The 12,884-nt window shown below is 43.6% G+C and overlaps 1 protein-coding gene across 1 annotated transcript in view; it reads right to left on the bottom strand.

The window, feature by feature from the left end:
- Window positions 1–5,750: 5,750 nt before the first annotated feature.
- Window positions 5,751–12,884, bottom strand: part of KIFBP (kinesin family binding protein) — a 36,514-nt gene continuing 29,380 nt past the window's right edge. Inside the window, exon 7 of the mRNA XM_077454282.1 lies at window positions 5,751–10,932. Coding sequence (XP_077310408.1) covers window positions 10,063–10,932 — 870 coding nt within the window. The 3' untranslated portion in view covers window positions 5,751–10,062. The remainder of the gene's footprint in view (window positions 10,933–12,884) is intronic.

The following is a 12,884-nucleotide window of genomic DNA, read 5'->3' as shown; positions in this document are numbered from 1 at the left end:
AGCATCCTCCCAATGTTGAGGGCATGTGGCCTGGTACGGTTCAGGAGGGAGGGGGGGCCGCTCTCTCGTCCCCCCCTCTTTTCCTGCGGCCTGCCAGGTTGCGTGCTCGGATAAAGGGTCTGGTATGGATTTTTAGGGGGAACCCCACGTCAATTTTTTTTTTAATTTGACGCGGGGTTCCCCTTAATATGCATACCAGACCTGAAGGGCCTGGTAATTGAATTTGGGGGACCCCCACGCTTTTTTTTTTATTTATTTATTTATTTTTTTATCAATGACTTTCAATGAGTGTTCTCTGTATTACGGAGCCGACAATTCATTATAGCCGCGAGTGATTTTAAAGGACTTTTTTTCCTGCATAAATGACACTTTGTGCAGGGACAATTCTAAGCACGGGAAACATGCGCCCCTTCACAGGCATACTATAGACAACCCCCCCCCTACGAAATTTAAAGGAATATTACACTTTTATTGTTTCACTTTAATCATTATTAAAATCACTGCTCCCGAAAAAACGGCCGTTTTTAAAACTTTTTTTTGCATTGATACATGTCCCCTGGGGCAGGACCCAATCTCCTATTCTATATCGAACTGTTGTAACAACGAAAACGAACGAAAATAAAGCATTTATTTATGTCGGATTTTCGTTTTTTCGGATTTTGTGCTTTCGTTATCGTTTGTCAAAACGAAAACGAAAATAGCTGAAATTCGGACGAAAATGCGTTCGGACGAAAACGAATGCACATGTCTAATGTCTTTAGCCTGCTTGTCTTCAGAAAACTGTTTGCAGGCTTTCTTATGCATCATCTTTAGAAGGGGCTTTCTTCTGGGCCATGGAGACCAATTTGATGCAGTCTTCGGCGTATGGTCTAAGCACTGACAGGCCGACCCCCCCACCCCTTCAACCTCTGCAGCAATGCTGGTAGCACTCATACGTGTATTTCCCAAAGACTACATCTAGATATGTCTAGAGGGACACCCTCCCAGCAATTGAGCTCCACGCTGTAGCAGTCTTTCAGCTATAGCATGGGCACAGAGTTACTTAGGCAGGACGGACGAGCAGGATATCAACAGGTGAGTCACTGTGAAGAGAAAACAGCCGACAGCTGAGCGTCCAGCTTTGAGACGGAAGGGCTAAGCCCCAGATACACATATTAGAAGGAAGGTCCAATGGGTAAGGCACTGGGTTAATCCTGCAAAGAATATGGAAAGGCCCAGTAAATCGAGGTGTGAGCTTCAGAGAGGGAACACGAAGTCGGAGGTTGCGAGATGACAGCCAGACCCTGTCCCCAACCTGGTAGGAAGGCACAGGCAGACGTCTGCGGTCAGCATGGAGTCTGTACCTATCATTAGCATGTCACAAAGCCTCCTGGACTTGTGCCCAAGTGGAAAGAAGACCAAGGAGATGCTTCTCTAATGCAGGAATATTCAGCGGAACAAATGAGTCAGGCAACATGGAAGGTTAGAAACCATAGTTCGCCATAAATGGGGACAATCAGGAAGCAGAATTCAAGGCACTATTGTGAGCAAACTCCGCCCACGGTAAGAGGTCTGACCAGTTGTTATGATGGTCAGAAATATAGCACCATAGAAATTGCTGCAGGGACCGATTGGCTCGTTCTGTGGGCCCATTAGACTGCGGGTGATACGCAGAGGAGAAAGCAAGCTGAATTCCCAACTGTGCACAAAAGGCTTGCACTGTGTTTTGGCAAATATCTCCTAAACTGTGTAGGTTTAGGAGATATTTCTTGGACCTACAGGTAAGCCTTAATCTAGGCTTACCTGTAGATCAAAGTGGTTTGTAAGGGTTTACAACCACTTTAAGTGGAATACAATGAGACATTTTCGAGAACCAGTCAACCACAAGGATAACCGTGTTGCTTTGGGAGTTGGGTAACTCCACAATGAAATCCATAGACAGGTGGGTCCAGGGCATCTCTCCATTGAGTTATCTCATGGTAAAGAGCCCCTACGGCCATGGACAATGGAACAGTCTCATGAGTCACATGGGCAAGCTGTAGACATCTCCCCTCAATGGTGCATGGAGTGTCACGCAGCTGCAGCTTCGATACAAAGACCGCATCAATGAACAGACCTGCAGGCCCAGAGTTGATTAGAGCCTGTATCTTGATGGACTCAGCCCAAGGAAGGGTAACCAAAAACCAGGGGCTTATCCTCCTGTGTTGCCCTGGGAGTTGGGTAACTCCACAATGAAATCCATAGACAGGTGGGTCCAGGGCCTCTCTCCATTGAGTATGGGTTGCAGGAAGCCCACTGGAAGGTGTCGTGGAGTCTTATTCTGAGCACACATAGAACAGGCAGCTAAGAAGGCGATTACATCAGCAAGTAGACTAGGCCACCAGAATTGTTGGGAAATGGCCCAAAAGAGTAGATTCTTCCCAGGGTGGCCAGCAGCCTTGGGAGAATGGCAAGTCTGGAGCATGGCATTACACGATTCTCTAGGACAAAGCAGCGGTCACAAGGTTTCTCAGGAGGAGCATGGACCTGAGCAGCAAGAATTTTGTCACCCAAAGGAGAAGTAAGACTGGAGCGAACCGTAGCTAGAATACAATCAGGAGGAATAACAGGAACCAGAATCTTGGAAGTGGAGGAAAATTGTTGTGACAAAGCATCAGTCCTAACATTCTTAGTACAGGGTAAGAATGAGAAAATGTCATTGAAACTTGACAAGAAAAGAGCCCATCAGGCCCTTCTGGGAGAGAGGCATTTAGCCTCAGACAAGAATGTGAGATTCTTATGTTCAGTAAGAATGAGAACAGGCACAGTGGTACCATCGCAGAGATGTCTCCATTCTTTCAGGGCTAAATGATCGCTAACAGCTCTCTGACACCAATCTCGTAATTGAACTTCGCAGGTAACAATTTCTTGGAAAAGTGTGCCAACACAGGAGCAGAAGCAAAGGCAGCATTGAGACTCTGTGGAGACCAACTCTGTGGATTACCATCCTTTCTGGTTATATCAGTCAGGGGCTTGACCAGAGATAAGAAGTTACAAATAAACTTTCGATAATAGTTGGCAAAGCCAAGAAAACGCTGCAGAGGACGTAAACCCACGAGTTGGGGCCACTGTAGACTGCTTAAAGTTTCTCTGGGTCCATCGAAAAACCAGCAATGGAAATTACATAACCCAGGAATTTAACCTGTTCAGGATGGAATTTGCATTTCTCCAATTTACAGTAGAGATTGTTTTCTCAGTTTCTGAAGCATACGACACACATAACTGCAACAAATCCCGGAGGACATCGTTAATAAATTCCTGGAAAACTGCCGGGGCGTTACAAAGGCCAAAAGGCATGTTCTGGTATTAAACGCACTTGATTTCCACTCAAAACCCCTATAATCAATACAAGGTCTCAGTTCACCACTCTTCTTCACAAAGAAGAAACCAGCACCAGCAGAAGACAAGGATTTGCATGGGAAACCCTGAGAAAGTGTGTCTGCAACATACGCCTCCATGGCCTTATCCTCCAAGACAGACAAAGGGTAAACCCGGTCATAAGGAGGTATGGCACAGGTTGAAGGTCAATTGCGCAATCATACAGCTGGTGTGGAGGTAAACTACCGGCTTGACCTTTGTCAAAGACATCGCTAAAATCGCGGTACTCCTCTGCCAGGGAGGAGAGTTAAGAGGTGCACAGGACCTTGGCTATGTTCTGGAAGCACATCTTACTGCATTAAGGCAACAAGGAGAGAACCTCAGCATGGAGCCAATCAAAAGAGGGGTTCTGCTTCTGTAACCAAGGATAACCAATAACATAGCCAAAGTTCAGTAACCGGAATAGATAGCCAGACAAGCCAGAAAGTCAGGAAGCCAGAGATCAGCGTAGCGGAACAGCAAGCAGGAACCCAGAGCCACAAGGAATGTCAGCCAAGCAAGTCTTTAACAGGAACACAGGAGATTGTCTGTAATGTTGACCAAGGTGAAGGCAGAGATCATCTGGGCTGGACGGCTTAAGTAGGTAGGACTGACTAGCAGGATATCATCAACAGGTGAGTCACTGTGGAGAGATAGGAGCTGGCAATTAGCCAGCAGCTGAGCAGCCAGCTCAGAGGAAGGAAGGGCTGAGTCCAGCCCTGACAATATGAGACCTTGTAACACTGTGTTAGGTACCTGGTGTTGAAGCCCGACTTGTAGAAGGAGACCTCTCTTACAACGCTGGTTCAGGAGCCACTGGAATGGGAACAGAGGTCTCGAGAACACAGTGGGTAGGAATGCCTGCTGGAATAGGGCCGCTGGGACTGATAGTGGAGAAGAGATCCCTCTGGATAGCTGGACGGCTGGCAGACCAGGGCTGAAAGTTGATAGAAGAGCTGAAGAATGCAAGCAGCAGCTACAGGAACCGATGAGAGGAACCACAGGCACAGCAGAACACTGAACAGGCAGCAGATTGGAGCAGGGTCGGACGGTCTGGGTCAGTAGGCGTGCAGACAGGTGATAGCAGCAGACAAAGGCAGCGTCGGTAAAACTGACAGAGGTCGGCAACGGAATCACAGGCAGAAGTGGTAGCAAGGTCAGGCGGGCCGGGTCGGGCTTGGAGAAGTCAGACGAAGCCGGGTCAGTAACAGTAGCGGATGATCAGGTTCAGGTAGTCAGATACACAGGAGCTGAGACGAAACAGCACCGCACCAGCGCATTAGGAGAACCTTTATGCGTTCAGTGGCGGCAGCACGCGCCGACACCTGCCAGCGTGAACACACTGAGGCTCAGTTTGAGAAGAACCGCGCGTGCGCATTCAGCTTTGCCTGTCCATCGCTGGTAAGTCCCTGACACACTGAGTCATATGACACTGGGGAGGGGAAATTGTTGATTGGGCCCAATTTGGACATTTTCACATAGGGATGTACTCACCTTTGTTGCCAGTGGTTTAGACATTAATGGGATGCCTAGTTATTTGCAGGGAACGGCAAATTTACACTGTTATACAAGCTGTACACTCACTACTTTATATTGTAGCAAAGTGTAATTTCTTCAGTGTTGTCGCATTAAAAGATATAATAAAATATTTACAAAAATGTGAGGGGTGTACTCACTTTTGTGAGATACTGTATACCTAGAATTCAGCTTTAAGCTCTTGTTTTTAACTTGTAAACAACAAATCTCAGATAGAGGCTCAGCCCTTAAGTGGTTAAAGCTGTTCATACTACATTACAATACATATGGTGCCTCTAAACTATAAGTACATGCCCTTGTGTGTGTGGGTGTTTCTTTATATCCCTGAGTCTCCATTCTGACAGGAGCCTTGACCAATAAGGACCTGGAATGTACACTCTGGCGATCTCTCTCAATGCAGTCTGCCTATGAATCGCGAGTGTACATACACCGTTTTATTTGAGGCATCATCTTTATTATGTCCCCTTCCATTCCACCACATCCTGGTATTCTACAGCATCTGCTGATGTCACAAGTATTGATGTTCAAAGGCCAGAAATGTTGTAGTTAGCCTTCCTCTTGGTGTCTCCACAGTATGGATCCAAAAGTGAAGTAAACATGGTTGCCCAATAGTCAACTGCCAATATCCTAGAGCAGAGGGTTCCTCATCCAGCATCAAAGGTCTACTCACCTTTACTAACAGGCAAGGTGAGCTTAACTAGACAACATGGCAGCAGCCTATAAAGTGCAAAAGCATGGGTGCCCGTTAGTTGCACCACCTTCAAAAATTGAATTCTTTGATATTCAGGGCAGAACAGCCCTGGCGGAAAATCTAAAAAATAAAATAAACAGGCAGAATATATAGGCACACTGATTTCAGTACAGTGAGTATTCTTTATTTTCATGTTTTCTAATATCTGTCATCTTTCTAAAGACAGTAATGCTTACATTTGTGACACGAATAATGTATCCAGTCCTGTTTACAATGATCATTTTGTTTTCTCCATTTCGTCTTTATGTACTGGTAACCATATTCTTTGTTTGCCTGCCCTTACACCCTTCTCTAGTTATACCCTATTTGTGAGCTGCCATGTAGATGCCAGGAAAACAAAGCCCATATGTTCCTTTTTTGGTTTTCTCTATGATGCTTGTATTCCCAATTTTTAAGGATACTTATATAAAACTGGTCCTCCAGCATCTTGGGGGAAAAGTTGTAAGCACTAAAGCATGGGTTTAAAGGGTGGAGCACAATCCATTCATGTACTGCCCCGCAGAAGGAAAATCACAGTGGGTAGTAATAGATTTTCTATTTTAAGCACTGTGACTAGCCTTCATTAGAAGTATGCCCCTTTAGGACCTAGTCAAAGGTAAACTTTGAACTGATGCAGCATTACAGCTCTCAGCAACCCAGGTTACTAGGTGAACTCATCATCCATTACTGTCATTTAACCTGAGCAGACCTTCTGTTGCTAGGAACCTTGTTATACTCTATAAATCAATTTTTAATCTATAGTACGAATATTATTATACAAACTTTATATAGCTTTAACAGTTCTTCAAGACAAGAGGGTAAGAAGGCCTCTGCTCCTGAGAGCTTACAATCTAACAGGGAGGGTCAATTGATGCAACAGGTAACAAATATTTGGGGGATGAGCTAAGAAAGTAAAGGTTAGTTATTAGGCAGAGGCGGAAAAAGGTTCCCTGAGGAGATAATTTTTTTTATGGATCGCCTAAAGGCAGACTGCGTACGAGATAGCAGAACAGATTAACCACTTGAGATCCGCGCTATAGCCAAATGACGGCTACAGCGCGGATCTCCTTTGCCGGGACTACGTCTATTGACGTCGTCCCGTGCACGAGCGGCCTGCGCGCCCCCTGAGGGGCGCGCGCGGCGCGCTCTGTGATCGACGAGTCCATGAGACTCGCCTGATCACCGATCTGTGCAAGGGGTCGATCCCGACCCCTTATCACGTGATCAGCTGTCAGCCAATGAAAGCTGATCATGTGATATAACGGAGCCGGTAATCAGCTATTATCCTCCTCGCGCTGACAGCACGAGGAGAAAAAAAAAAAGCCGATCACCGGCGGCCGTGATCGGGACATCAGTCCCGATCACGGCCAGCCCTGCTAGTGCCCACCTGCCCCCTGCCAGTGCCCATCTGCCCCCTGCAGTGCCAAATGTTTTAAAAGTAAGTGCCCCCCGTCAGTGCCCACAGTGCCACCCAGCAGTGCCCACAATCTGCCTCAAAGGTGCTGCACCCCAGTGCCACCTATCAGTGCCCATCAGTCCCATCTATCAGTGGTACCTATCAGTGCCCATCTGTGCCACCCATCCGTGCCACCCATCTGTGCCCATCTTTGCCCATCAGTGCTGCCTTATCTGTGCCTATTAGTGCCGCCTTAACTATGCCTATCAGTGCCCACCAATGCAGCCCATCAGTGCCCACCAATGCAGCCCATCAGTGCCGCCTAATCAGCGCACTTCAATGAAGGAGAAAAATTACCCGTTTGCAAAATTTTATAACAAACTATTAAACATGATTTTTTTTTTTTTTTGCATCTTTTTTTGTTTGTTTAGCAAAAAATAAAACTCCGAGCTGTAACTAAATACCACCAAAAGAAAGCTCTATTTGTGGGAAAAAAATTATAAAAATTTCATTTGGGTACAGTGTTGTATGACCGCGCAATTGTCATTCAAAGTGCATCAGCGCTGAAAGCTGAAAATTGGTCTGGGACTGAGGGGGGTTTAAGTGCCCAGTAAGCAAGTGGTTAAGATAGAAAGTTCCAATGGATGTGAGATACTCTGGAGAAGTCCAGAAGGTGAGCATGGGAGGAGGTGGTGAGAGAGCTAGAGAACAGGAGGTCCTCACCAATTTGGGTGATATTTGGAGACACGGTTGGGGATGTAGCTTGGGGCAGAGCTATGCACAGATTTGTTTGTAGTTATTAGGTTTTTGATTGAAAAGCAGAAGCCAATGGAGGAAATAGAGAGGGGTGGTGGAGGTTGAGTGATGGGTACATCAGATGAGCCATGAAGCATTCATGAGTGGGGCTAGCTTGTGTAGAGGTAGGCCAATGAGGAGGGAGCTGCAATAGACGAGATGAGATAATAAGAGAGTAAATTAGTATCTTGGTTGTGTTATTGGTTAGAGGCATATTTTAGAAATGTTACAGTTGCAAAGGCAAAAAGGTTTAGATAGAGATTGGATGCAGGGCTGAAATGAGGGACCATAGTCAAGGAATATGCCTAGAACCCTGCTATGAGGATTGGAATGATATTTTGATTATTAAACTTAATGGAAAAGTCAGGAGAAGAAATATACTGAGCTCAGTTTTAGAAAGATTTAGCTTTAAGAAGTGGCATGACATCCATACTCATAGACCGATTCTAATATATACTACAGGTGAGAACTTTGTGGAAGATGTTTTCCAGTTGTAGAAGGTATAGTATATTAAACAGCACTAGAAGTAAATAGAAATATACAGTATAATGCAAATATATCCAAAACAAGAAATAGCATAGAAGGTTATGAAGCTGTCTGCAGTTAAAAAATAACATAAATCTAAATGGCACTAAGACAAATAAAAGTACAACTAAAAGCATGCTACACTTTACAATTTATTCGGTAGGAAAAAAAAAAAACTCTTCTTTTATGTACATGAAGACTGTATAGTAATTTCAACCAAATGCCATAAGGGGAGCACGAAGTACATGGAAAAAGCCTAATATATGCAACATTGTCAAACAAATGAAATTCTGAGGGCAAACCAATCACTAATAAAAAATAAATATCTACAACAGTTTTCAGGGGTAGTGTTTTTTAAATATTTTTCTTGCATTGAAAGTTAATGATATATGTATCTTCTGCTGCTACTGGACTTAAATTGTGTCTATACCCAAAACTTTTTTTTTTCTGGATGAGTAGGAATCAGTAACAACTTGTAAGGCTTTGTCCTCTCTGGGAAGATCCACTAATTATTCTGGTGACCATTTTCCGATATAGGGGAAATCTTCTTATAAAGGACACGTACTCAGTTTCCAAAACATTTGTTGCATGAATGCCTGTATTGTTGGCTCCATCTAGTGGCCAAAACACAGTATAGTTTTCTGAAATACCTCAATAAAAGAAAACAATACCTTATTTTGGCAACTAGATGGACCTGGCTGATGCAAGCACTAATCTCTTAGAATAAAAATATTAAACAAATTCATTCGACTTGCACGAATGCTTCTGACATTCGTGCAGCAAATGCATAAATAGCCGCTTAACACTGTTGTCCTAAAGGAAATCTACCCTCACATTAGAAAGTTTTCATTTAACTTCTAGCCATATGAGGACAGGGGGCAATTGTCTAATGCCCTGTACACACGATCGGAGAATCTGTCGGAATGAGTCTTATCGGACCGTGTCGTCAGATAATCCGACTGTGTGTGGTATGCATCGGATTGATTCCGTCCGAATCTTCGTCGGACCCAATTTTCCAACATGTTGGAAATATTTCCCGACCAACTGGGCCGGTCGGACCTAATCCGATCATGTGTAGAGCATTTTGATCGGACCAAGTGCCACGCAGGCTCAGATCAAATTCCTACATCAAAGCTATTGGCTACTAGCCTGAATGTAGTCCCATCGTAACGAAATTACGTCATCACGTTCTGAAAGATCGGATTTTTCGCCAACTTGGCCCGACCGTGTGTATGCAACAGTTTCGGACACAATCCGTCGGACAAAATCTTAGGCAGACTGCTAAACTAGCACTGAAATGGCCCACTGACACTGTCACCCAGCCCCCCCCCCCTTCATATTTCCCTCCACTGATGTCAGCCTTCTTGATCCTATGAGGACCCAGTCACATGCCATCCAATAGAACTGTCAACAGCATGCAGGCCGCGACATGGGTACCCACAAAAGGACACATGCATGAAGTAAACAGAAGGGGGAGAAGAGTTGGACCAGAACATCATGTGACTGCTGCTACAGGTAAGTAAAAGGAGCTTTTCATTTTTTTTTTTTAGTACAGCAATTAGTTGGAGGCTGGTGGGCAGGGGATGATTTTATCCTGGAGTGGGGCTTTAATCATCTCCTACTCTATTCCAAATGAAAGAAGTTTTAACTATAGATACACTATAATAAATACATCTTTTTAAATATGGACATCTCATGGTATGTCTTAGGTCAACTGTGCTCTTAATGTTTCCATCCTTGCAGGAAGAAGAGCTACCATTGCCCTGGTAAGTTCCAACTCTGTTTCCACTGATTTCACAGCTTCCTCATCACTTGCACAGTATTCTATTAGGAATGTATAGTAATTTAGAGATGTCTGCATGTTCTCCAGTTGTTTCTTAAGATCACTGGAAATTAGCTTTCCATAGAGGCGTGCAATGTGGAACTTGGCTACCAAAGCAGGACGCAGAACATCTTCTTGCAGCTTCTCAGGAAACTTCTTATCTGGGCTTCTTAGGGAGTCCAAAAACATCTCGTAAAATTTGATTGCAGATTGTGACAGGCTGTTGATTTTTTTTATTGTGTGAGAGTCCATCTCATCTAGCTTATTACCAATTGCTACCTTTAAATCCATCATTTCGTAATAAGTGTCAGCCAACTCAAACTGAAGCTGTCTACAAATTAGGAGATAGAACTGTGGGTTTAGCTCCATACATAGCGGTTCCAACATATCTATCCTACGTTTATGCATCTTACAACGCCGCTCATAGTCTTCCTCAAAGAAAGCCAGAACCTTAAACAGAACACTGTGGTCCTGAATAACTTCAATGTGGTCTGTAACATGTCCATCCAGCTGAAAGTACTCTTTGGCTTCATTTATATAATTCTGCCCCACTAGAAAAACCTCCCTAGCTTCTTTAAAGTCCAGAGGAAGCGAGCAGACAACTTTTTCTTCAACAGCTAAAATAGAGTCGTATATGTCACTTGATCCGAAGAGGACAGCCTTCTTCCTGTCCTTCTCATTTTCATCTTCTTCTTTTCTACGTTTAGCCTTAAGTTCTCCTTGAAGCTCAACATCAAGTTCACCTATGTTGTCCTATTGTAAAAAAAAAAAAAAAGGGGGGGGGGGAGTATAATGAATTTTAGAATGTAAAGAAACCTACAGTAAAACACCATCTTTAACAGATATACCTGTAGAAAAACCATCAATCCGTCTAAAATAAGCTACTTGTTACTGTGCGGTCTACATTTCAATATATTTTTGCATTTCTCAAATGCTACAGATACACTCAAATCAGAACGAATAACTAAAAGTAATCAATATAGTTTTCACTATTTTATTTTTTTTAGGGAGTTTTGGGAACTCTCTACCTGAAGTTCATGAGCATGAAAATACCCCACAATAGTCCCTCCACACTCTTCTTGTTACTCATGCCTTCCAGAGCATATGGAAATCATTTGCCATTGGCAGGAAAAGCCAACAATCAGTGATGGAATCAGATCAGCCAAAAGGACTCCAAAGACATAAGCAGAGGTACATTTAACAAACAAATTCTTGTCTTCCATTTTGTATCAAGGCTATTGCGCTAGTTGCCTTTTTTTTTCACAAGGTTTTACAAGGTTTTATTGGGTGAAAAATAGAACATAATACACCTTAAAGTAAAAATACATAGAAGCGCATATTGTATATGTATCAAAAGCAGAGTACAATTACATAGAAAAATAGGAACAATATTCATGTAGGTAGTACATTATATAAGTGATCAAATAAACATATTATTACATCGTATTGATGGAGGTCAGCTGTTTGTTAAATTGAATATATATATATAAAGAGGGAGAGGAGGGGGTGGGGGAGGGGGGAGGGGGAAGTTGCCTTTTGTACATATAAAACATTACCTATATCATTCAATTTTAATTTTCTCAGAGACCGGATTTATGTACTTATTTTATTTTACTTTATGACTCCTTCATCCCAAAAAGGATTAATTATTTTCTATAGGGGAAGAAATAAGAAGCCTTCATATAAAAATGTTTTTCCCAGGCAGCCTTTGGGGCCAGTTCACACCACAATGTGCGTTTTTGATAGCCCCAGCTATTTCAATGGGCTGTTAAATGAGTGCAAAAAGTATGGCAAACGCATCTTTTACAATTGATCCACACCAAACCTGGTACTGAGGTACCATGCATTTTGGCGGCTGCAAATGTATGCACCTTTGCTAGATGCTTTATGGTGCCAGTAATGATTAACTACTTCTCGACCATGCTATAGCCAAAAAGATGGCTACAGCGCAGTCATCCAGTTCTAGGAGGGCATCCATGAATGTCCTCCTAAAACCATGCCCCCCTTGGGGTGTGCATCTGGCTCGTTCTGATCAATACAGCCTATTCGTGCAGCTTCATCAGCACACTTAAGTGAAGGAGAAAAATTACTTTTTTTCATATTTCGTTTAGCAAAAAATAAAAACCCAGTGGTGATTAAATGTCACTGGAAGTCTTCTGGCAGACAGGGCATTGAAAACATTTCATACGTTACAAGAATTTACACTCCCAAATAATATGCTCTTCAGATATCTTCAAATCTGACATGCCCTTTCTGCACAATTTCTGGATGCAACTCCTCAATCCTCCCCTAAGGCCTCTTTCACACGGGGCGGATCAGTAAAGATCCGCCCTGTGATGATCCGCTCGCTCAGCGGGGATCGCTCCGTTGTCCCCGCTGAGCCGGCTGCGGACAGGGCGGTCTCCGCACACACAAACCTGTGATGTACAGGCTGATAGGAAGGCCATGCTCGGGTATCTTTTTCAGAATTAGAATCAGCCAACTAGTATATCCATGTCTGCTGTTTTCCTGTTTTTACTGCCAAAGTATAACTTATGTAACAGGCATAAATACTCTTTAAGTATATATTGCCTAATAAAATGTTTAAACAAAAAAAAGTCACTGGAAGAAAGCTCGGTCTCGAAAAAAGTCAAATAGGTACAGTGTTGCATGACCGCGCAATTGTCATTCAAAGCTGCAAATTGGCCTGGCAGGAAGGGGGGGGG

The sequence above is a fragment of the Lithobates pipiens genome, unplaced genomic scaffold, assembly GCF_037356315.1.
Source record: "Lithobates pipiens isolate NorthernLeopardFrog02 unplaced genomic scaffold, aLitPip1_a1.2 Scaffold_25, whole genome shotgun sequence".
NCBI lineage: Eukaryota > Metazoa > Chordata > Amphibia > Anura > Ranidae > Lithobates > Lithobates pipiens.
The sequence above is the reverse complement of the archived record's forward strand: the minus strand, read 5'-3'. Positions and strand labels throughout refer to the sequence as shown.